At 51.9% G+C, this 25,725-nt stretch overlaps 1 protein-coding gene across 1 annotated transcript; it reads right to left on the reverse strand.

Annotated features, from left to right (window-relative positions):
* Positions 1-7,582: 7,582 nt before the first annotated feature.
* On the reverse strand, positions 7,583-24,031 carry CTTNBP2NL (CTTNBP2 N-terminal like). Its single transcript, XM_054395870.1, has 4 exons — positions 23,918-24,031; positions 12,142-12,372; positions 10,212-10,319; positions 7,583-9,153 (listed from the first exon to the last, which is right to left on the reverse strand). Exons 1-4 carry the CDS (start codon positions 24,014-24,016, stop codon positions 7,687-7,689), a joined length of 1,905 nt encoding a protein of 634 aa, XP_054251845.1. The 5' UTR covers positions 24,017-24,031; the 3' UTR covers positions 7,583-7,686.
* Positions 24,032-25,725: the final 1,694 nt, after the last annotated feature.

The following is a 25,725-nucleotide window of genomic DNA, read 5'->3' on the forward strand; positions in this document are numbered from 1 at the left end:
TTACTTGGGAGAAGAGACCATCACCAGCCTCACTCCAACCTCCCTCCTTGTGCCTCAGGTTCCTCATCCCTGCTGTCCCCAGCAAAGTCACTGCTTTGGGCTCTGCAGAGCCACCAGGGTTGTCCATGCTATGGGGTCCCATGAGTGACCCAAGGCAAGTTGGGAGCCTGGCCATGGGGACCCATCACTGACCCAAGGCACCTTGGGAGCCTGGCCATGGGGTCCCATCACAACCCAAGGCACCCCGGGAGCCTGGCCATGGGGTCCCATCACTGACCCAAGGCACCTTGGGAGCCTGGCCATGGGGTCCCATGAGTGACCCAAGGCACTTTGGGAGCCTGGCCATGGGGTCCCATGAGTGACCCAAGGCACTTTGGGAGCCTGGCCATGGGGTCCCATCACTGACCCAAGGCACTCTGGGAGCCTGGCCATGGGGTCCCATCACTGACCCAAGGCACTCCGGGAGCCTGGCCATGGGGTCCCATCACTGACCCAAGGCACCTTGGGAGCCTGGCCATGGGGTCCCATCACTGACCCAAGGCACTTTGGGTGCTGTGGCTCCCCGGGGCCGTGGGCTCAGCAGTGGTGGGGGCCAGGCAGCAGGCACAGGGTTGCCTTCCCCTCACATAAACACATCCCCAGCAGCTCATGGCCTCAGCGAGGGCAGAGCTGTGAATTTTCATCTCTCAGCTAATCAACTCGCCTGCTAGTCCAAACTTGTCAGGAGCTTTATCCCTGCCCTGCCAGCCTCCTCCCGGCCCGCGAGTGACAGGAGACGTTCCCATCCCTCCTCGAGACACATCCAGCTGCTAGAAAAACAAACATCCTCCCCGTGGCCATTCCTCCTCGTCAAACAGCCCTGACCCCAGTCCCCTACAACAACATCTGCGCTGCGCCCGTGCCCGGCCCTCGGCACAGCCCTCGGCGCGGGCAGCAGCAGGGGAGGGCAGAGCCGTGGTACTGCCTGGGCAGGAGGTTTATTAATGGCTGCTTCTCCCTGGTCCTCTGTGACAAAAGATTAATCACCTGCTGCCCGTGAGGCTTCCACAGACAAGAGGCAGCTGTGGCAGAGATGCTGGCCCCTTGCTATGCCCGGGGCTGGGGCTGCCCTGGCCTGGGGTGGAGATGAGCTTTTGGGAAACTCGGTGTCTCTCTCAGGCCATCTGGTCACCATGATTCCTTGTCTCAAATGCCCTGAGCTCCTGTTTGGCCCCAGATATGCCCATGGGCAGCTGCGGTTCCAGGACTCACTGGAGATCCTGCTCTCCGTCCTCCAAGTCACCAGGATTTCTCTGGGATTGGCAGCCCTGCCCGCCTCGTGCACTGGATAACGTTTCACCGTGTCTGGCACCCTAATGTTGGCAGCAGCAGATCCGTCCCTGGACCATGGCAGGGAGCACTGGGCACAGCTGGGCAGCATGGGGGCTCTGGGAGGTCTCTACCATGGCATGTTGGGGCAAAGAGACCTCATGCCCAGCAAATGTGTTGCTCCCCCAGCTCTCCCCAAGCAGCACACGGAGCTGCTTCATCAACATGTAAACAGCTCTTGGACTCCACACGAAACAAATCCCCCCCTTCCTTCAGAACAGGATGAAAACCATCAGAATCAGCTCTTCAGCTGGATTCCCTCTCCTGCACAGCTCTCAAGAGCCATTCACCCCGTGGGAAGGCAGCGCGGGGAGACTGGAGCCTGTGGCAGGGCACTCCACAGCCCCCAGCCTGGGGACCAGCCCTGGGTGGCCTGAGACTCTTTGGGACCAGAGCAGCCAGACCACATCCCACATCCAGCATCATTTCCAGCCTCTAAAGCACCACCCAGACACATCCAGCATGGCTCTCCATGGGGCTCAGCCACCCGCCTGCCCCACCACAGCAGCCTGCTGGGTGCAGAGCTGGCCCCTCACCACCCCCACCCCCTGCCAAGTGTCTCCTAGACAGAGCTCAGGACAGTGGGAGGCTTATGGGGCGTGGGAACCAGTGGCCCAGTGGAATCCTGTGGCCACAGAGCAATGTGCTCCCAACTGGACGCTCAGATTCCTGATGAGCTGAGCCCAGCTTGGTTTGTGTCACAATGACACCTCCAGAGCCAGGGCTGCAGCTGTGGCTGTCAAGGTTACACAGGCAGCTTGCAGCCCTGTGGCTGCAGGGCAGGAGCTGCCTGGGAGCACTGAGCAGGCAGAGACACGGAGCCCAGCACCGAGCAGCACTGAAGACACCACCAGTAAGACACAGAAATGGGAAGCAGAGGACTGAAGCCCAGGCAGGTGGCATTTCACCCTCCAAATCTGGCCCTGTGTTTGCTCCTTCCTCTGCCCACATCCCGAAAGAGACAGCTGCCCACACAGTGATTTTCCCAGCCCCTTTGCCCTGTGGCTTTGGCCAGGGTGGGATGCTGCCTGTGGCTGGCAGCTGGTGGCTGATGGAGCTGTGGCGGCGACCGTGGCGCCTGGACGGCACCCAGGGGTTATCAGCAGCGGCGGCCGAGGCTGAAATAGGCAGGCAGGAGAGCAGGGTGAGCAGAGCTCAGCTCCCTGGCATGTTTGCTTGTGCTAAACCTGTGGGTGAATGCTTCTCACAACAACACTCAGTGGCTGAAGCCTCCCTTGGCCCAGGGCGAGAGCCAGGTCCGGGTTGTGCAAACAAACCCTGCCCGAGGCACCGCGGCCCTGACAGCCCCGAGGAGAAGCTGGAGGGCGGCTGCACACCCAGCCAAGGCTTGCTCCTGGCAGAGCTGCAGGGTACAGAGGCTGAGGGACAGTCACGCTTCCCTAGGGATGCTCCTGGATGCTGATGTGATGTGGTCACCCTGGGCTGCTCTTGCCACCACCCAACAGAACCTCACCAGCACCTTGTGTGTCCCCCAGGCCCCCAGTGCATCCAACCGGCTGGTGTGGTTCATTGACCTACTGCTGCTCCAGGATTCTGGATGTTCAGAACACCAGGGGGTGAGCCCTGGGTGCTTTTCATCTGGAGCAGGGAGCCAGCTCTTGCAGAGAGAGCTGGGAAAACTGGGAATAGGTTCTGCGGCAGCGCAATAAACCCGTGCCCGCTCTGGTGAGATGGCCTGAGGTGGGGCACGGCCCGAGCTGGAGGTGCCCCGCGATGGTACCCGGTGATAGGGATGCCCTGCAGTGGAACTCTCCCAGGTTCCAGCGGGAACTCGGGATAAAGCAGCCGTACGCAGCCGGGACAGGCCGTGCGGGTCCCGGTGCCTGCCCACTGCCTGCCCGGAGCCTCCCCAGCCCGTCCCCGGTGTCTCCGGCTCTGCCCGGCAGGTTACCGGGCGCAGGTCTCCCTCTAGCGGCCATGTTCCGCCTTGCACCGCCCGCCTCGGGGCCGCTCCGCCCGGGGGCACTCCGCCCGCTCCCGCAGCGCCGGGGAAGAGGGTTCGGGGCCACCCGCACCCGCTTGTACGAACACAGCATCTCCGCACCGACCGGCCCCGCGACTGTGGCAGCAAAGAAACAGCGACTTGGCTTTTGCCAGCCCTGCAGCGTTTGAGTTTGCACCGGCAAAACGGGGGCTGGAGCGGGACCGGAGCACGGCAGGCAGGCAGCTGGTCACCCCCAGCCCAGGGGATGCCACCACGGTGCTGCCAAAGCACAGGCATCCCTTGGCACATTCCGTCAGGGCTGTACCTCTCCCCTGTATGATGGAGGGATGGCAAAGACCTCTCTGGCCCCTCTCTCCCCATTGCCCCTCAGCCCTGTGAGCAGAGCTGGTGTGCAGGGGCTGGGGGTGACAGGATGGTGCTCGGGGGGGGGCTCTGACTCGCTCTGGTCAGAGAACAGGGCCGGGTTGGGATGCTGGTGCTGGGAACGAGCTCAGGCCTCACCCCAGCTGGGACTGACACCCTTGGTCATTGCTTGCAGTGTGGGCTGGGCAGAGCCCCATGCTGTGGGTAGGGCAGGGTTTAGGGACATTCCAGGCTTGGGCAAGGACCTTCTTCCACCTCTGCTGCTATAAAAAGCACCTGGGGCTGTGGCCCAGACTCACCAGTCCCGTTCCAACCTGGGCCAGGCTCCTTGGCCGTGATGAAGATGGTGACAAGAAGATGTGGAGCTTGTTTGGTGGCTGCTGCTTTGGCTGTGCCACTCCAAAGTGGCATCAAGCCTGAGGAGATGACAAAGAGCTTCTGCCCAGGTTGCTGCAAAACCTGCTCAGCTGAGCTGATGCAAAGATAAGAAAATCAGGTCAGAGCTGAGGTGTGTGTTGGAGATAACACAGCTGTGGCCTCAGCCCTGAAGCTGGGCTGGGAGGCACCTGGAGCAGCCCCAAGCTCTCCAGGGAAGAAAGGTGCTGGTTCCCTGCAGGGACACACTGCAGCTTGGGCAGAAGGAACTTTGCTGGAGCCACTGCCCCTGCTGGGCTGGAACAGTCCTGGCTGTATCCTGTGACATCCCTGAGCTGTGCCCCTCCATGTGCAGGCAGTTCCCAGGGTACCTCCATGAGACATTCTGTGTCCAGCCTGAAGAGATCAGCAGGGCCCTGGCACCTCACCCCAAACCCCAAGTGTTTATTTACCCCCCAAAGCAGTCAGGGCCACACCAGAGCACTGTGGCAAAGAGCTGGACCTAGAAAACTGCTTTTACATTAAAAAGGCTAAAAGCCCCTTGCTGTGCAGAGCTTGCTGTGCCCTGGCACAGAGCTTGCTGTGCCCTGGCACCTGAACCATGGCACTGTGCCACCAAGAACCCCTCAAGCTTTCAAATGGGCTATGGACTGCAGACTGCAGCCAGCCACAGCTGCTGGTGATCTACCACACCTCAAAGGAATCTGCTGTCTCCTACCACTTCCCTACACACATCCCCAGACATTTGGTCCCCAACCTCCTGGGCTGTTCCCTGCTTGCTCCACACACAGTGCAGGACTCCAACCAACTTCTGAAGCCGTTTGCACATCTTAAAAATAAACTCCTTTATTGATAATATGAATGTTTAACACGTTCAATGCCATCAGCTATAAAAAAAAAAACGATTAAAAGACTTCAGCTTGGTACATTTGGCTTTACAAATTTACAGGGGTTAATGAGTTAATACTTAAGTGTGTACATTTTGCACTTCATTAGACTCCATTAGCCAGTGACAAACTCTGCAAACCCCCTCCCTCCATCTGCTTCTAACAGATGGCAGTGGAGAGAAGAAATATTTAAGTTGCTTCCACACAGAATCTCTACATCAACAGTTAAAATCCTAACCCTAAAATGTCTTACTGAATTAGCTGGATCCATTTGGAATACCTTTGTGCTTAAGTTTCTCTCTGATCAGCTACTAGCAAAAATACATTCCTCTGCATCCCCCCCAACTTGAGAAGAACAGAACTCAGTGCATCTCCTACCAGACTTCACCAGAGGACACCTCTCTAGAGCTATGGAGAAAGAAAGGGGCTAATACCTCTTAGATTAATGTCAAAGCAAAGAAACACCTTAAAGCAGTGTATACAAAAGCCTCACCTTTGAATCCCAGGTGATACATGGGCCAAGAAAAAAAAAAATCCACCTGCCCACCAGATTTTATGTTTACTCTCCTCAAGAGGAAAAAAAAAAAAAAAAGCCTGCTCTGACGACTTTAAAAAAAAAAAAAAAAGGTGATAAATGTGCTTCCAGAAGTTGCTGCCCAGGTCTCTCTCACTGCTTGTCTCACACACAGCCTGTTCCACTAGACCAGGAGCAGCAGCACACAACACCATGAGTTGAAAAGGCTACCAAAAGGCCTCTAAACCCCTTGTTCTGGTGTTAAAAACCTGTGTGGGACAGGACAGCAGAGCCACCTCACACAGCAGCCACCCCAAAGCAGCACATGAGCTCTGATTCCCCTCAGAACAAGACTCAAAAGCCAGAAGGAACCCTCAAGGCCATGTGCAGTGGTGCACCCTCCAGCTGCAGAGTCTTCCAGCAAGGAAGGTGGACGTGTTCTGTCCAGTGAGTTATGGAGAAATGAGACAGGACAGAGTGTCTCTGGCAGTGGGGAGCTGCAAAAGTGACCCTGCTGCAGAGGGCAATGCTGGACCTTGACCCACACTGAACAGCTTCTACATTTAGGATCCGAACTGGACCAGGATCTAAGCCCCACCTGACAGCAGGACCCTGGGGCTGTGCTCCCAGCCCTGCCCCTGGCCTGGGCTGCCTTTGCCCAGCTCTTCTCACCAGTGGCTCAGAACCAGCCCTGCCATCAGTGATGGGCAGCACAGGCAGTGCCTCTCAGTGAGGACAAACCCTTCAGAGCACAGCCATCAGCTGCTCCTCCTCTCTTGGGCCCAAGTCATTTTTCACACATGCAAGATGTGCCTCAAACTTTGTCAGCTCCTTGCAAAGTCCTTTGCTTAACCTCAATGAACTCCCACATTTTCTTCCTGTTAGGCAGAACATTGAGAACAGATCAAGAGCTTCCTACTACAAATGTGTATTTTGTGTGAAACCACTTAGATACACACAGTCCCTCACACAACAGTGAGGATTTGGTTCCATATTTGCAGCCAAGGGAAACCAGCAAGATCCCACACAGCTCACTGGTGGGGAAACCCCAGCTCAGCTGCACGCAGGTGAGAGATGAGGAACAAAATTATTGCTTTTGTTTGGAGCAGAAGATCCCAGGTTACTAAAATCCTGTGCCACATGGAGCAGTGATTGGTGGTTTTTCAAGTATTAGCAAGACCTCTGTCAAGTGACAGCGAGATCCTTTCCTCAGAAGTCCTACACACAACAGCAGAATGCTTGGAGAGCTTGGAAATTGGAGGTGCCAAACCAGAAGCCAGAGTTCAGCCACCCAGGACACACAGGCATAGTGTTATAGGAAAGGCAAAAGAACTGCATGGATGATGGACACCAAGAGAAAAGTGACCTGGGTTGTGGCACAGCTCAGTTCTACCCTCAAGAAACTTGTGTGTGCTTCCTCAAAGACCTAGGAGCCAACTCCTAAAGGCTGCAGGGTGGCTGCCTGCCTCAGTCTGGTGCTCACCTGACAGAATTGGTAGTTTACTAATCTATTTTAGCTAGGAGCCATCTCCTAAAGGCTGCAGGGTGGCTGCCTGCCTCAGTCTGCTGCTCACCTGACAGAATTGGTAGTTTGCTAATTCATTTTAGCAAATGGCAAGAATGCAAAAGAAACCCAGCACTGGGTTTAGCATTTGGGGCTCACAGGAGAAGTTGTTCCTGCAGCTTGGGTGGTCTCCCCCTCACCGTGCTCAGAGAATCACATTCAGAATGCAGGCTTAGTTCAGGCACTTGTTAGAAAATGTTCATCTGGAGGGAACAGAAAAAAAAAGTCTGCAAAAAATGCTACTTCTGCATAATTTAAAAGTAGCATTTTCAGTCCCATTAGAGGCTGAGTTAGGTCCCACCACGTGGTTATGGTTCTCCTTATCTCTAATCATAGAATTGTCAGGGTTGGAAGGGACCTCAAGGATCATCTAGTTCCAACCCCCCTGCCATGGGCAGGGACACCTCACATGACTGCTGCCATGAGACATTCTGAGGCTGCTGTATAGCTGTAGGTAAGGTTTCTTCAGAAACAAAACCAGTTCCCTACCTATTAAAGAAAAAAAAAGGAGAAAAAAATATATATATACTAAATGCTTTATACAGACAGAATCTGCTCCTATGGAAATAAATAAACCGGAGTGGAAACAAAACAGTGTCTGAGCTGCAGGAGGCTAAGCTGTGGAATGTCACATTCCCATCTCTAGGGACTAGCTGCTGGTTGGCAGGAGGATCTCCAGCTCTTTGCCGTTTGACACCACAGTAGTGTTGGAGCAGCTGCTTGCCACGTCCATGGGAGCACCCAGAGAGGGTCCCTGGGAAGAGGTTTTGGGGAGTGGAGCAGGAGCAGCAGGCGACTGAGCCAGGCCAGGTTTCTTTGGAGGAATGGGTGGAGGGTTCCCTCTTTCTGCTCTAGGAATGGTTGGCGACTTAATTCCAGGAGACAGGGGGCTGAGAGGACTAGAGACCTTGCCAGGGCTTGGGGAGTGAGCAGGCTCACCCTTGGGGCTCACGGCGTTGGCCAGGTTGCGGTAGTCCGTGCCAAAGGGAGAGCTGTTGGGGGAGACTGGTTTGATAGGTCCCTGCTGGCTGGTGAACCTGGAGAGGACCTGAGTGACCGTGTTGCGAGCCAGCTGCTTGGCAGCAGAGTTATCTGCCAGGGTAGGAGACAGGTCCCGGGACGGAGGGCTCTGCAGACCGCTGGACTGATGGTCCTGCTCAGCCTGGGCCTGGAACTTGTGCCGAGCCGCATGGAAGCGCTGATTGATCCCCACCTGGTAGGAGGATTGGTAGCCAGGGCTGCTCGCCGAGCCTCCCACCAAGCGTTTCGTCAGAACGGGTGAGGAGCAGGGAGAAGGAGTCAGAGAGGAGGCAGCCGTGCTGCTGGGAGACAGGGAGACCCCCGCAGAAGAGAGCTGGGCCATCAGGTGCACAGGGGACTCTGTTCTGACCGGGGAACCGTTTTCCACTGCGCTGTCTGAGGCTGCAGCAGCAGCTTTCTCCTTCTGAGCCTGGCCCTCTGCTGGGCCAGGCTGCAGCAGCTCGCTGCCCGCCTGCAGGTCACTGTCACAGTGCCCGTTGGATTTGGCATAGGAGTGAGGAGGGGCAGTGGGGCTGGGCACGGCGTGGGCAGCTCTGCCGGCACTGGCAGGCACTGCCTGCAGGCCCTCAGTCTGGCAGGACACAGACCTCACTGGGGGGCTCTCGGTGGTGACACCTCTGGACATCAGTGAGGGGCTCGGCTGCGAGGGCTCGGGAGGACTCTGCTCCTGGCGAGAAGCCTCCAGCTCTTTCAGGACTTTCTTCAGACATTCCACCTCTTCTTTGAGAGCTTTGGTACGGTTCTCTTCTCTGTTCAGCTTGGCTTTCAGCTGCTCTCTTTCAATGTCAAACTCTGAGAGCTGCTTTTCTACTTGTGCTTCCATCTGCAAGCCACGCTTCCTCTTGGACGCCAGCTCCTCTTCCAGCTTACTCACCTTGCTCTTCTCTTTTTCCAGTTTCAAGCTCAGCTCTGCTGTCTTCTGCCCTTCTTCAGCTGCTTTGGCAGTGGCTTTCTTGCACTCCACTACAAGCATGGAGGAGAGCTGCTTGTGCCGTGCCCTCTCCTCCTCCAGCTGGCTCGACAGCTTCTTCTGTTCTTTTTCAAACTTCTTCACTTGGGACTTTTCAAACTCCAGCTGCAAGATGAGAATGAAAAGGGCTGTGAGGGAGCCATGAAACCTCCTGCAAGTAAACAAAGTGTAACACCCCAACAGGGAACGGGGTTACTATGGATCTTGGAGAAACTCCCTAGCAAAAGATGGCAATGGCTAAGGAACATCTTCCTTATGAGGACAGGCTGAGGGAGCTGAGCCTTTTCAGCTTGGAGAAAAGGAGACTGAGGGGTGACCTCATTCATGTTTATAGAGATGTGAAGGGAGAGTGCTGCCCAGAGGGTTTGTAGAGTCTCCTGCTCTGGAGACATTCAAAACCCCACCTGGATGTGTTCCTGTGTGACCTGCCCTAGGTGATCCTGCTCTGGCAGGGGGGGTTGGACTTGATCTCCAGAGATCCCTTCCAACCCCTGGCATTCTGTGATGAGGTTTTTGCCCCAGGAACCTGCAAGGCACTCGTGGATGACTCATGCCGCATGTACTAAGAGCTGTTAACTTGCCAGTCGTTTGATCATGTGTGAAATTCAACTGACCTTTGGTGAGACCTACACCCAGTCTGCCCAGTGCTAACTGAACCACTGAGCTGGAGCACAGCTTCCTTCTGCCTCATTTGCTGCTTTGTGGCTTTGCCTTTTAAAGGCATTTCCACTTTAAAACGCTGATGTGTTTTGTCTGCTTAATGAAGACTACAGAGCTTGAGTAACACAAAACAGTAGCTTAAATATTTATTAGCAGCTCTGAAGAACTCCCCCCAGGGAGAACTTTCATGACTTATTCTGAATTTGAGTACTGGAGAGCCCTGTCATTTGCAATTGCAGCCCTGCTCTTGAGAACTTCTCAGCTTTCAGGCTGAAGTAGGATTTCCAAGCATCTATTAAATGCTTCTAGCACTGCTCAGCTACCAGAACAGCCCCAAAAATTCAGCTTGGCTTTTTGGTATCCAACTGATAACAGCTGGGAGTGCCCCACAGAGGAGGGAGGTCCTTGCTTCTCTTTCAACACCAAGGTGCAATTAGACATCAGCTACTGAGTTCACCACCCAGCAGCCTGGGGCTGGGTCATTTCCAGCACCCAAAGCTTACCTGCTGGGTGAGCCTCTCCCTCTCCTTCTCCAGCATGTAGGTGACATCATCCCCCTCCGCCGTGTCCTGGGCGTGCCGCTGCCGCTCCTCCTCCAGGTCCAGGATCACCTGCCAAACACACATGGGGCACTTGGATCTGCCAGCACCTCCACACACACTCCCAAGCCAAACGACATGGGAGAGCCACCCACCAGCCTCAGGCATCTGAATTCAGCTAAAAAAAAAAAACCCAAACAAATCCCAGAAAGCAGCTTTAGGATAAGCTACAAGATGTCGTCGTTGGGTATGGTGGAGTCGGGTTGTGAAAGAACTTGGGAAAACCTCACTGGAAGTGTCTTCATTTGACTGCTGAAGAGCTGAATGACACATTTCTCCTCCAGGCTGCAGAACAGCCCTGAGTAGCTCATGGGATCCACCCTTGGCTGCGTGATGCCCTCACAGATTCATAGAATGGTTTGGGTTGGAAGGGATCTTAAAGATCATCCAGCTCCGACCCCCCTGCCCTGGGCAGGGACACCTCCCACCAGCCCAGGTTGCTCAAGGCCATACCTGGCCTGGCTTTGAACACTTCCAGAAAGGGAACATCCACAGCCTCCCTGGGCAACCAGTGTCTCACCACTCTCACTGCAAAGAATTTCTTCCTAATCTCCAGTCTCAATCTCTCCTGGCTTCAAACCTTTGCCCCTTCTCCTATCACTCTAAGTCCTTGTAAAAAGTCCCTCCCCAGTTTTCCTGTAGGCCTCTTTCAGGTACTGGAAGCCCACTATAAGGTCATCAGGACTTCCCAGCAGGATCATGAACACAAAGGTCAGAGGAGCAGAGGAACTGCCCCAGAGCCCACCCAGCCTGGGCACAGGGGCACTGACAGCTCCAGACGAGATGCTCCTCACTCAGGTTTCAGCAGCAACTCACATCCAGGCTTTGCCCCCAGTTTCTTACAGGGGATTTAAGGACTGCAGTGCAAAGTTTATTTTAAAGCACATCAATTTGTTCTCCCACTTAAGAACAAGATGAGCTCTTGAAACGAAGCTGCTTGCCATAAGGACCCTGTGAAGGAGCTCCTTCAGCTTTGATGCTGAATAATTGAAATTCTATTAACTCAACAACAACAACAACAATAAAAAAAAAAAGCCAGAACACAAACTCCCCAAGAGGTTTTCACCACCAAAATTCCAGGCTTCTTCCAACACATGCTCAGCTCCTCAGTCTTCCTGAAATTTAGGCTTCCAAACAATGTTTAAATATCATTAAGTACACAAGGAACATTTTTTGAAGTAGGAGAGGGGAGGAAAAAAATATCTGATTGTAACAGCAGGATTTAGTTGGGTACTTGGCTGAGAAGTGCCCCACAGCCTTGCTGCTACTTCCACTGACTTAAGAGGACAACCCAAAAGCTGAAGGTGCCTCCAGCTGCTCACCCTAATCACAGTGGCTGGGTTGCACAAGCCAAGCTGGCTGGCTGCTCGTGTCACATTAAAGCTTCGGCCACAGAAATGCTTCAGACTCTTCACAGACTGCAAGGAACTGGCTCTGGCTTCTCCCCATTAAAACAGAGTAAGGGAAAAGAAATTAACCCACATCCATGAGCAATGAAACAGAAGGTTCAGCTTTGAGCCTCTTGATGAGAAACAGAAAGTGACTACGTGCACCTGAGGTCTTTGTAGATGATTTGGTTAAGTTTTATCAAGGCAAGAGAGATATCTAAGAAAATACAGGATGGTGTGGGCCCAGGAACCCACCCAACAGACCTGACACTGGAAAAGGCATCTTCTAGACACCAGGGGAAGAGCTTACAGCTGCATCTTACTGACTGAGAGGTTCAGACAAAGGTGCCAATTCCTTTTGGTGACCAAAACTCCAGGTATTTAAGCTGACCTGTGAGCAAAATGCAACTCCTCACTCCTGCACACTCCTCTGAAGCAGGACCTACCTTTCTGTGCCTGCTCTCGGCAGCAGCCAGTTGGGACAACATTCTCTCCTGCATGTTCTTGCAGTGTTTCATCACCACTTTCAAAATGGATAAGGGATTGGAGCATACTGGTTGCTTTTCCCCGTGATTCCCTTCTTTCAGAGCCTCATAATCTCTCTGCAAAGCCATTAATGGGTCACTGATGTTGTACTTCCCATAGCGCTCCTCAAGGAAGGTGTCTCTGTGCTGGGCCTGCAACACAACCACAGATCTGCATTTCAGGATCAGGAAACACAAAAGCAGCTGCAGAAGAAAAGCATTTGCAGTGAGTATCCCTCTGCCCCCGTTTCCCACTTGGAGATAAAGAGATCTTCACACAGGCTGATTCATATCCTGCTGTCTGCCATAAGAAGAAGAGCACTCTGAAGGAACACAAGAGTCAAGTTCAAGGCTAACAGGCAAGAGACAGCAGTTCACAAGAGGAGCCAGTGGAGAGATGTTCCTGCTGCACAGCAGGGCAGTCCAGGCCACCAGTGTGACCTTCAAAGCCAAGCTGGACTATGCCATATCTGACCAATATCAGGCCAACAACAAGGGGACCAACACCATGTTCTTCACATACTATCCATAGAATGGTTTGGGTTGGAAAGGATCTTAAAAATCACCCAGTTCCAACCCACTGCCATGGGTAGGGACACCTCCCACTAGCCCAGGTTGCTCAAGACCCCATCCAGCTTGGCTTTGAACATTTCCAGGATTGGAGTCTCCACAATTTCTCTGGGCAACCTGTTCCAGTGCTTCACCACCCTCATGGTGAGGAACAGCAGACTCTTGATCCAGTACAGCAAGGCTATAAAAAGTGTGTGGTGAGGGCAATAAACCTTCTGTCACCAGGAAGGATTTCTGAAGCTGTTAACATCTAAGGTTTCACTTAGGCTCCTAGCTAATAAAACTGCTCATTAATGCACTGACAATGGGCAAAAGGTGGTGGTCCCTCACTGAAACCAAACCCAAACAAGCCAGAGACAAAGGATGAAAACACAGCATCTCCACTAACATCCTCATACCACAGCTACCTGCTCTCTGGGCCCTGCCATTCCCCAGGTATGCAAAGGCAGGAAGGTAAATATCAATTCTTGCTCAAGTAATCATTCACTGCTGTTTTGGTGGAAGAGCAGTGGCGTGGTTGGCTTGATGTCACCATCAAAGAATCTCATGTTGAGCAATTAGAGAGTTTTAGTCTTGCAAGAGCCTATAAATCTCTAAATTGTTAATAAAACCCCCTTCATGTTCTCATCCAGACTAAACAAAGCTTCATTTCTCAAGAAGCAAGATCAGAGTGATTAAGGTAGTGGGGTTTGTTTTTTTTTTCCTTTGGTGACACATAGGAATTGATGTCTCTTGGTGACACATTAAGAACCAAGGAGACTCACATCTACTAAGCTTCACAGTTCCAGTGTTTGGAATCAGCCATTCCAGCTGCAGATGTGCTTGTTGGGATACCAGCAGCCTTATCCTCCTGAACAGCTGCTGTGGAGGTCCAAACCACAACATTTCATAAACACACAAGAGAGTAAAATATTATCTCCACCATGATAAGAAACCACATTGAAAACAGATAACCAAGCAACAGAAAGAAAAAAAAAAAAAAGGAAACCAGATCCAGACTGGAAAGAGTCCTCAGAGCTGATCCATCTTGGTTCCAAGAGATTCAATCCCTGGTTTCAGCTGGCAGGCTTTTGGGGTAAATGCTGAGGATCTGTGAGCCTCATGCTGCTGTCTCCTTGTGGTGCCACTGACTGTGTGGTCCTGTGCACAGCAGGGCTGAGGCACCCAAGGCCTTCAGTCCTGAGGGTTAAATTGGATTCTGCTTGATTCATGGTAGTCATGGCAACCAGCCCTCAGCAGGTAATTCCCACCCTTGCTTTTCCAGGGATTGTTCTGCACAGGACCATGCTTCTGAGGCCATGCAGACGTGGGCTCTCCTCTGCCCCAGTTACCTACCTCCCTGAAATGCAAGACCCAGTACCTCTGGCCACACTCTTCCTCCCCAGTGTGCCATCACCCTGAAAGCAGCTGAACTCCAAGCACACCTTGGCACACTGCAGAGGGGAGCTGTGATGCCAGCTGCACTCTTCTGGACAGAGCCCACACCCCACATGGCCCTGCCTCATCAGCTGAGCTTCAGCTTTCTCTCTGCTCACACCTGGGCACCCTCAGGAGCATGGACAGAAAGCTGAGCCACTCCAAACTAACAAAGCTCTCAGCCCAAGCTCCACACAGCCCTGGTTCTGCTTGATGCTGGCAGCTGGCACTCAGCCCTTGCAGGGAGGCAAACAAGCTCCTGCTCTGAGCAGTGAGGGAAGCCCTGCCAGCCTCACCATGCTTCCTCAGAACCCTGCCACTGGCAGGGACTGCCAACCAGCAATGGCAAACTGGCACCCCTTCCTCATGGGCTTGCTTGAGACACCTCTGAGGTAGGAGGGGTTGAGTCTGACTACCAGGAAAAGGCAACTTAGAAGGCAGTGTCTGTTGAGCTGGCTGTTTGCTGATGTCCCACAGATGCTCTAGAGACCACCACACAGACCAGTGGGGTACAGGCAGGCTGGGACAGGGAAGCAAACTGCTGTGACTGAGCTGTGCAGGTCAGAGGACTGGCAGGCAGGCAACAAAACCTTGCTTTGCCCACACAGCTGCTGAGATTTGCTGCTCCTGCCTGTGTTCTAATATACAACTGTATGGTTAGCACAAAAAAAAAACAAACAAAAAAACCCCAAAACCCTAATAGAAGCCAAGCTCTGCTCTCCATGCATGAATTAACCTTGACAAGAAGCATAAAAAAACCCAAACCAAATTATTCTTATTTCCATATCTCCTCCCTGACCAAACCCAACCAGGGGCACTCATCCCACCCTATTGGTTTGCAGCTGCACTTTAACCTTTGCAGCAAGTGCAGAGGAGCAGCTCAGGCTCACCAGCACCTCTCCTTCTTTATCAGCCATGCCCAGCAGGAGCAGTGGATACCTTTGATCAGAGCTTAAGATATTGTTCTAACTTTACACACACAAAAAAGAAACAAAACAGAAGAGGAAGGAAAAGCTCAGCCCTGGAAATGGGAGGGTGGCCCTGGCTCATGAGCTGCCCTGGCTTAATGAATCACAGGAAAAACTGCAGGATCTTTGTTTGGGTTGGTTTTTTCTTTTTTTTTTTTTTTTTTTGAGGGCAGGAAATCTTCAGCTTCTCTGAACAATTGATAAACTGACTCAACCAAACCCCACTTTAAGTGTGTGAGGAATTTTCTGAGTGACTCAGGCATGGAGAAAAAAAAAAAAAAAACAAAAAAAACCAAACCACCAAAAGGCTGTAAATCCAAACTGGGATGTTCATCCAGCTGGCCTTGGCTGCTCTCCCCTTACACCCAGCCCACACTGGTGCTGGGCACTCCACAGCTACTTCCAAGCATGGGAAAAAAAGCCCTGAGAGGGGCACCAGGGCTTGACTGGTGTAGGCAAACAGAGGGACATCTGAGAACTTTACTGCTTGGGAAGTTCTTCCTAATGAAGCCTAGGATTAAGGCCATCCCCTGCACCTCTAACCTCTGAGTTTTGAGTCCTGAAGGTGTGACCAAAGCTCTGCTTTCACTCTGCTCCTCCCTGTGTCAGGCTCTGGGCTGCTGAATGCAGTGGAGTGGTTTATTTCCTGTCTGGGACAGAACAAGGAGTTCTTCCTTGCTGCTCTGAGCAATTAAGTGTTTTCCTGACCCAGCATGACAAACAGATGAGGCTGTCATGCCATCAATAGCCTGCTGAAGTCCAGCTCTTCCTCCTCAGCAGCCAGCAGAACATAAACATTTAATTAAAGTTGTCTAGACGAGGAAAAGCCTTCAACAGGTCATAGATTCATAGACTCACAGAATGGTTTGGGTTGCAAGGGGCCTTAGAGATCATCCAGTTCCAACTCCTTGCCATGGGCAGGGACACCTCCCACCAGGCTTCATCCAGCCTGGCCTTGAACACCTCCAGGGAGGGAGCATCCACAACCTCCCTGGGCAACCTGTGCCAGTGTCTCCCCACCCTCACTGTAAAGAATTTCTTCTTAATCTCCAGTCTAAATCTCCCTTAATGACTCAAAGTGAACTCTTGAGGATCAGCAGAACTAATTCGATCACAGAGGTCTTTTCCAACCTTAGTAATTCCATGATTCCATAGCTGGGCACACGCAGCAAGGGGCCACCCAAGCCTGGCTGGCTCCCAGCTCACACCACAGGGCACTGCTGGCTGGTTTGAAAAGAGACAATTCTGGTTTTATGGAGCAAAAACTGCATCTGAGCTAGCCAAAGAGATGTTTCCTGTGCAGACTGGCTTGACTTTGTTAGGGAAAAGCTCTCGTTTCCTCTTGGGATTTCCAAGATGCTTTGGGGATGAATGTTTTCCAGAACCTATTGCTGTAATTTATTTCCTTTTACTGAAACCTTGTTTATGTGACAACATCATCCCTCTGCCTTCAATAATCTTTACAACTTGTTTTACTGGAACATCAAACAGGGAATTTCCAAGACTTGCTTCAAGTGTTGTTTTTTTCTTTTTGTTTTTTTTTTTTCTTTTGGCCATGAAGCAGAGCATTACTCTTTGCCTGTAATTTCAGAGCCCAGGTTTTAACCCTGGGCACCCCCCAAACATGCTGTTAATTAACTGCAGCTCCTGTGCATGCAGTGATAATTTGCACACAGGTTCCTCCTTCATGCTGCAGGGAGGGGGATAATCTTTAAATAGCTCCTGACTGCCTTGAACTTCCTTATTAGCTTCTCTCCTCAGAGACAGCTATTGGGAATCAAGCTGAGGTCACAGCAGTTGCTGACAGGAGGGAAATGGGGGTGGGGACCACTGGCTCTGCAAGAAGATAAATAAATGTCAAAATGCTGGAGTGGGATCCTGAGCCTTGCTTCAGCTCCAGCTCTGCAGCAGTGCCCAGCAGAGTCACAGCAGCAATTCAATTGCTCAGATCCAGGATCTGTCTCAACTGCCATCATTGTATCAAGTGAACAAACCAACTACCCACATAAAACCTCCTGTCAGCTTCAAAAACCATCAGGAAAAATCAAGCAGCACAGAAAGAAGAGCAACTGCTTGCCCTGGGAACTGCTGCTCTGCAGTGTGGGTGGCACCAATCCCAGTGTGAGACTGGCCAGGCTCTGCCCCCAGCACAGGTGTGATGGTGGCTTGGGGACTGTGCTCACCACAGGTGTGATGATGGTCTGGGGGTGGTCTGGAGACTGAGCTCACCACAGGTGTGATGATGGTCTGGGGACTGAGCTCATCACAGGTGTGATGATGGTCTGGGGGTGGTTTGGGGACTGTGCTCACCACAAGTGTGATGATGGTCTGGGGACTGAGCTCACCACAGGTGTGATGATGGTCTGGGGGTGGTTTGGGGACTGTGCTCACCACAAGTGTGATGATGGTCTGGGGACTGAGCTCACCACAGGTGTGATGATGGTCTGGGGGTGGTCTGGAGACTGAGCTCACCACAGGTGTGATGATGGTCTGGGGACTGAGCTCACCACAGGTGTGATGATGGTCTGGGGGTGGTCTGGAGACTGAGCTCACCACAGGTGTGATGATGGTCTGGGGGTGGTCTGGGGACTGAGCTCATCACAGGTGTGATGATGGTCTGGGGGTGGTCTGGGCACTGTGCTCACCACAGGTGTGATGATGGTCTGGGGGTGGTCTGGAGACTGAGCTCACCACAGGTGTGATGATGGTCTGGGGGTGGTCTGGGGACTGTGCTCACCACAGGTGTGATGATGGTCTGGGGACTGAGCTCACCACAGGTGTGATGATGGTCTGGGGGTGGTCTGGGACTGAGCTCACCACAGGTGTGATGATGGTCTGGGGTGGTCTGGAGACTGAGCTCACCACAGGTGTGATGATGGTCTGGGGGTGGTCTGGGGACTGAGCTCATCACAGGTGTGATGATGGTCTGGGGGTGGTCTGGAGACTGAGCTCACCACCTGCACTTTTGGACAGCCTGATGACAGCCAGACAGCTCCAATTCAGAACTGGAGCCATTCCAGTGTGGAAGCCATTGCCACACCTCTCTGCTCCTTGTTCAGCACCTGTCTGGACACCAGGATGGTGCAGAGAATCAGGCTTTCAAAAGGCACTGGCACACAGTGCTGCTTCCAGCAGGAAAGAAACAAAAAATTCCCCAAACTTGCAGGAAAAGCCAGAAGAAAATCCTGCATTGCAGCAGGAGAGTGCCCAGGGAGCACTGCTGGGTGGGAGATGTTTCACAAGGGATGCAGGAGCCCATTTGGCCTCACCTGTGAAAGACTTCCCTGCATCTGCAGGGAGGTTTTGTATCACTGAACTCCTTTTCCTGTTTAAGCAAGAGGGAACTTAGTGACTGAAACTGCACTGGAAACTGGATTTCTAAAACCCCTGCCACATGCAGGCTGCATTTTGCAGGGCATTAACAGTGCTGCAGAGAGGGACTCAGCTCAGGAGCACAGGAATGAATCCCAGCTCCCAGTCACCAACACCAAACACACAGTTCCTGTTCCAGGGTAAACTGCCCAAGGCCTTCTGCATCAGAAAGCTGCTTCCTGTTCTCCAAAAGTAAAGATAACTTCACTCCTAAAGGATGGAGGTTTCTGATTTAAAGAGCAGGGCCAGGGGACAAGGTGGCTGTAGCACAGTGACACTGACCCAGTTCAGCCCAGGACTGTTCTCAGTCACACTGTGCTCACTGAATTGTTCCAGTTGGAATCATAGAATCATAGAATTGTCAGGGTTGGAAGGGACCTCAAGGATCATCCAGTTCCAACCCCCCTTCCACGGGCAGGGACACCTCACACTACAGCAGGTTGCTCACAGCCACATCCAGCCTGGCTGCAAAAACCTCCAGGTGGCTTCCACCACCTCCCTGGGCACCCTGTGCCAGTGTCTCACCACCCTCATGGTGCAGAACTTCTTCCTAACATCCAAGGAAGAGACCTTTAAGATCACCATGTCCAACCTCCAACCATTAAACCGTGTCCCAAAATCTAGACCTAGACATTGCTTCCTCTGCTTTAAAGGAACAAACCCTTAAATCTCATGGATCCACTTCAAACACTTCAGGAAATCCTCCCTTTTCTCTCCCATAGGAGGCTAACCTGAACCTCACAGATGAATCCTCCCTTTTCTCTCCCATAGGAGAGAGAACCTCACAGATGAATCCTCTCTCCATGGCAGTAAGCACTGAGGATCCAGCCCAGAACATTATGCAACCCTCTGGTCTGTTGGATGATTTAAATATAAGTACAGGAAAAGGAGCACAATAAGAAGTGAGACTTAAGGTCTGCTCTGAGGAGGAGAACATTGAGATTGATGTAGTGGACAGGAAGTTTCTTGCAGGCACTAAATAACAAGGTTGGTTGTTGGTGTTTTGTTTTGTTGTTTTTTTTTCACAGAGGTTTAAAATAGAGCAAACAGAAGCCCTGGAAAAGAGGATTTTGAATAAAGTTTGCTCACTTGATCCTTTCTACTAGTATCTCCTGTCTGAATTGAGGGCACATTGCAATTTGATGTGCAAAGCCAAGACCAGGAGCACAGGGAGAGGTGAGGGTCCCCTTCATAGACACCCACCACTCAATTAATAAAAGATACACAAGGAAAAAGAAGCAAACCACAGAAAAAAAACCCAAACCAAACACTAATGAAGGACAGGAGCCAGCAAGAGCAAGACAACACATGCTAGAGGCAGCCTTTGGAGTGACCTAACTGCTCTTGATAGGACAAATCTGAGCAGCAAAGAGATCTTGGGAGCCAAACCTCCTACCTCAGCAGCTCAGAAGGGATGGTGCCTCCAGGCTGGGTGCAAAGAGGGAGCCAGGGAGAAGCAGTGAGGAATAAAGGAGGTGATGCTTTGGGGAGGGGAGGTGAAGAGGAAAGCAAAGGAGCAAACCAAGCAAGTGGTCTCTGCAAAGCCAGGCTCAGCAGCTTGATCCTGACACAGTGGGGCACAGGGCCAGTGCCAGGCAACAAGTGGCCTGATACCATGAGGGAGAAGGAAACTATTTTAGGCTTTGCTGTCTGCACACATAGATTCTCTCTGCTAAATGCCAGATGCTAAATGTTTTCCCTAAGCATGCAGGAATATCAGTGCTAGGATCAGATCACATGTTCACAAAGCCAGGCTTTCCTTCTCTGCAAGTGCTGGTTCTGTCCTACAACGTTCCAAAGGCTCCCCCAGGGAGTTCAGAAGCATTTCAACCTGAATTAGAGGCCAAATTAGACCATGGAGGGACATGCAGAGAGATTGTGGAGTCTCCTTCTCTGGAGACTTTCAAAACCCACCTGGATGCATTCCTGGGTGGACTACCCTGGGTGGTCCTGCTTTGGCAGGAGGGTTGGACTCCATGATCCCTGGAGGTCCCTTCCAACCTCTAACATTCTATGATTCTGTGCAGTTTTCTTACTAAATGGGAAGGAACTGGGGAGGCAATCCCCAGATTCCTAACCACTGCCATCTCCATGTCTGAGTGATCTGCTGAAGACACACACCAGGCTCCCCTCCACCTCTTCCCATGTGCACTTAATCTAAAGCCATCACATCTCCAGAGGAAGCTGGCTGCAGAAGCAGAAGATGCTGCTCACAACACACAGGAACAGAGCCAGCCAGGAGCCCACAGCCAGGTGAGTGCCTGTGTGTGGAAAACCAATGCTGCCACCAGCCCAGGACATTTGGACTCCTCTCAGTGCATGTTACAGCTCAACCTGTCCAAGGCAGGCAAGGAAAATGAAAAGCTCTCAGAGTTTCAGGCTTTGAATTCAGGATCTTTTTTCTTCAGGGCAGCATTTTTCTATGCACAAAAACACCAGCAAACACATCAGCAAGGTGGGTTTCCTTTCATCACAGCCACACACAACAAAAGCCCTGGAGCTGGTGAAGCCCTGGAGCTGGTGAAGCCCTGGAGGTGGTCAAGCCCTGGAGCTGGTCAAGCCCTGGAGCTGGTGAAGCCATGGAGCTGGTGAAGCCCTGGGCAGCTGTTGACAAGGTTACTATCAGTGACCAAGAAAGAAAAGCACAGGAAGCCAGGATCTCTCTAACTGCATATCCCAAAAAAAAGACAAAGCAAAGCTGGGAGTTTTCTGTGTCTGAAACTCTGCCCAGCCACCAGATTTAGGAGTTAGAGGACTTTTTTCCTTCCACATACTGGAAGGCACTGCAGGAAGCTGGGCTGGAGCCGTAGTGTTCCTGGACACAGCTCCTGGACCTGAGCAACAGCCCAGCTGGAGACTTGCAGCATCCCTGGACCTGAGCAACAGCCCAGCTGGAGACTTGCAGCACCCCTCCATGTGCTAGGTTTGGAGGGGTTTCATTTTCCTGGGAAGCTGTGCTCAGGAGGCTGGGCTGCAGGCAGCTAGAGCCAGCTCTGATCCAAAGCTCTTCCTGCCCTTCCCTCCTGCCTTGCAGCCTTAAAATGAAACTTTGCAGCATATCCCTTACAGAGGGAGGGGAAAGCAGCACTAACCTTTGATTAGCTTGGTATTTTATACTGCATAATTACCAAGTATAGGTTATACTTTCATTTAATTTCTCCTCTGAGTCCTTGAGAGGTGATGTCAAAGGGTGTTCCAACTAAATTAATCTCCTCATGCAAGAGGGAACTGCAGGTTAAACTTCAACAGAACAGATAATTGCTTTCTGCTTTTGGGAGGTACACAATGAGAAGCCTTCAAAAGGGAGCTGCTGCTCTCTGGGCTCCATTACACACACTTCAGGCTGAAGCATTAAAGCCCTGTGTGGTTTGTAACACATCCTGACCACACAGGGTGAGAAGAGTGAGCCCAGGACACAACAGATTATCCCTGAGTCTGTTCCAAGAGAGGAGCCAAACCTTCCCCTGATTGAGAGTTTTGAGAGGGTAACAACATTCCTCCAAACTAAAAGGGTTGTCTAAAGGCAAACCCAACCAACAACAAACACAGAAGCATCCTGACTGCTTTGGTGGTGGTGGTGGTGGGGGATCTCCCTCTGCTCCCCCAGGATTTGTTTGTATTTGGAATGCAGCTACAGAAGCTTCTGCTGCAAACCCAAGTCCCTGCAGCTCTCAGGTTTGCAAGCTGCCATTCTGCTTTTGAAACAGCCCAAAGTTTAAACATGATGAGCAGTGACAGGTCAGCTTGAAAGAGCCTTCAATATCCAACCCTGTCAGAAGCCATTTCCTCAGAACTCGACCCCTTACCTCACTCTGTTCTGTCCACCTTACTGAGGCATCCTTCAAACCCCAGCACTACCACACATGGACCACGTGCTCTTGAAACATATTCCAGGCTCAACATAACCCAAAGTGGCCACAAGAGTGTCTCAGCCCACACTACCCAAACAGAGAAGAAACCCAGAGTTAAGCCCTCCCCACTTGGGCCACTTTTCCTGCAGCTCATGCAAGAAGAGGTCTCACTGCTGTGAGATGATCTTCAGAGGTTCCTACCAACCCCTGACAACATCCTGTGTGCTCCAGCATCCCCACCACAAGTGCTCTCCCAACCACAAAGTCAGCTGCAGCAGCACAGGTTACAGCTCAGTTTTTGGATGGATCACAGAATGCCAGGTTGGAAGGGACCCCAAGGATCACCTGGGCCAACCCTTCTAGGTGATGGTGGAGTTGAAATGAGCTGGCCCAGCACCCTGGCAAGCTGAGTCTGAAAACTGCCCAATGCAGGAGACTCCACTGCTTCCTTTGGGAGATGATGCCAATCTCATGGGGAAGCATTTTCTTCTGACTCCCTTGGGGATCTCCCCAGCAGTAACTTGCCCTCATCCCTTGTCTTTTCCATGGAGCTCCTTGTAAAAAGGGAGTCTCCATCCTCCTGGCAGCCACCCTTTATGTCCTGGTCTGTGGTAATAAGGTGTCCCCTAAGCTTTCTCTTCTCAAGGCTGATCAAACCTCTCAGCCTTTCCTCATATGGGGGGGCTGCCAGTCCTGATCATTCTCCTGGGCCTTCTTTGGACACTTTCCAGCCTGTCATGGGTTAGCTGTAGTTGGTGTCCACCTCTCTGGAAGGTTACACTCCTGCTTGTGCTGGCAAAGGGAATGAAGAAGGAGCTGAGCACACAGGGCTGCTGCTCTTTGCAGCACTGTCAGCTTCTCCTGGCTTAACACAACACAGCCAAGGTTGTTTCTTTCTTACTGTGACATTATTCTCACTGAAAGCTTAATCTGTGATCCCTCCTGATGAGGAGAGGTTCTGTTCTAAGAAGCTCTCCTTGCTAATGGAGAACAAACCCACAAAGGAGGTCCAACAGCCCTGTTGTGTTTCTCAGGCAGGCAGAGACACTTGGTCCTTTACCAGAGAGGCTGTGAGCACACCTGTAACCATAGAATCATAGGATCAGGGTTGGAAAGCACCACAAGGATCATCCAGTTCCAGCCCCTCACACCTCACACTGGATCAGGCTGGCCAGAGCCTCATCCAGCCTGGCTGCAAACACCTCCAGGGATGGGGCCTCAACCACCTCCCTGCACAACCCATTCCAGGCTCTCACCACTCTCATGGGGAAGAACTTCTGCCTCACCCTCTGTCCCAACACTGCCATGCTTCCTGCAGCCAGCTTTCAATAATGAATTCCAAGGAGGACAATCACACACAGCATTTATCACCCAATGCTGCTGCTGTTCAGGTGGGACTCTCAGCCAGCAATAAACCTCTGAACTTCCCCTCCATGCAAGCACAATGCAGAACCTAGAGCAGTGGTGGTGGTGGTGGTGGTGGGGGGGGGTTTGTCTCTTATCAGGCTACTCACAACATACCTTCAAGGCTTCTATGACAAGATCTCTTGCTTCTAATTCTCCCTCCAGGATGCTAAACAGCGTCAGGAGTTCTGGTTTGCTGAGTTTTTCCAGATTCATCCTGAAAACCTGAAAAAAAAACAAACCAAAAACCCAAACAACAACAAAAAAGGAAGACAGTTTACTAGGTCGTTCTTTATACATTCAACCAGTATGCTAAGCTATGACATCTGATCTCCATTTCACTTCAGCTTCCAGTTTTTCAGACTGCAAATTGCCCTGGGGGCTCAGGGGGACAATACACAACGTTTCCTCTTCAGCTTTTAAGGCCAGATGCAGAGGATGCATTTTTCACCTCTTCCCAAGGGTCACACACACATATGGACACCCAGATGGTGCAGCAGAACACTCAGGCTAACAGGACAGCATCATCTTCACCAAGAATTAACCAGAGATAACAGGAGAGGGAGAAACATGGATACTGAAAAGCCACCCTGCTGTAAATCATCCATCCATCCATCCATCCATCCATCCATCCATTCATTCATTCATTCATTCATTCATTCATTCATTCATTCATTCATTCATACAATGCTTTGGATTGGAAGAGACCTTAAAGATCATCCAGCTTCAGCCCCCCTGCCATGGGCAGGGACATCTCCCACCAGCCCAAGTTGCTCAAGGCCTCATCCAGCCTGGCCTTGAACACCTTCAGGGAGGAGGAATCCACAGCCTCCCTGGGCAGCCTGTTCCAAGTGTCTCACCACCCTCACTACTCAAGCTTCAATCCGTTGCCCTTGGTCCTATCACCAAAAGCCCTTGTAAAATGTCCCTCCTCAGCTGTCCTCTAGCCCCCTTCTGGTACTGGAAGACTGTTCTAAGGTCTCCCCCAGAGCCTGCTCCTCTCCAGGCTGAACATCCCCAACTCTCCCATCCTGTCCACATAGTTGAGGTGCTCCAGATCATCCTCATGGCCTCCTCTGGACCTGCTCCAACAGCTCCCTGTCCCTCTTACGCTGGGGGCACCAGAACTGGATGCAGTGCTCCAGGTGGGGTCTCACCAGAGCAGAGCAGAGGGGCAGAATCCCTTCCCTTGTCCTGCTGGCCACACTGCTTTAGATGCAGCCCATCTGGATCACCCAGCTGCAAGACCTCACAGGAACAAGGGTGAAGAGCTGGGCTGGACACAGTACAAACTGGTCACCTCCAGCAACACCAGCCTGCAGTCACCAGTGCAGTGCCATGACACACTCCCAGGAATGCCATGATGTGTCCTGAATGGAACAGGCCCAAACCACTTCACAGAAATCAATGCCCCAGACAGCACACATTTTCTTACTGCCCTTTCAGACTTTTACAACAGCAGCAGCAGCACTTAGTAAGTATCATTTCACTGCCCTCCCAAGAATGAAGCTCCATCTACAAAAAGCCTTTTCCCCTGTGTCTTTGCTGGCACACTTCACACTGCCCTGCAAGAAGCCTTTTAATGACATTCCTTTGTTATCAAGGGAAACAATGTCAGAGTAAAGCTGCAGATGCAGCCTCGTGCTTTGCACAGCAATCAAATGCAATTTTCCCTGTCCAAGTCCCCTCCACGTTTCGTCTCAACCAGAAAATGCCACAGCACAAAGAAGCTGCTCAGGTCCCAAACTCCCCTAGGCTGGCAAGTGACAAAGGGTTAACTTCACCTTTACTACAGGCTCTATCCAGCTAAAACACCCTGCTGAACTCTGCTTTCTGAAGTGAGGGCTCCTCATGGCTGATTTGCATAACTGTGCCTTGGAGAATTATGCACCAGTGCAAGTTCTGTCTTGTTTGTGCCAAAGCAG

Source organism: Indicator indicator, chromosome 35 (assembly GCF_027791375.1).
Source record: "Indicator indicator isolate 239-I01 chromosome 35, UM_Iind_1.1, whole genome shotgun sequence".
Taxonomy (NCBI): domain Eukaryota; kingdom Metazoa; phylum Chordata; class Aves; order Piciformes; family Indicatoridae; genus Indicator; species Indicator indicator.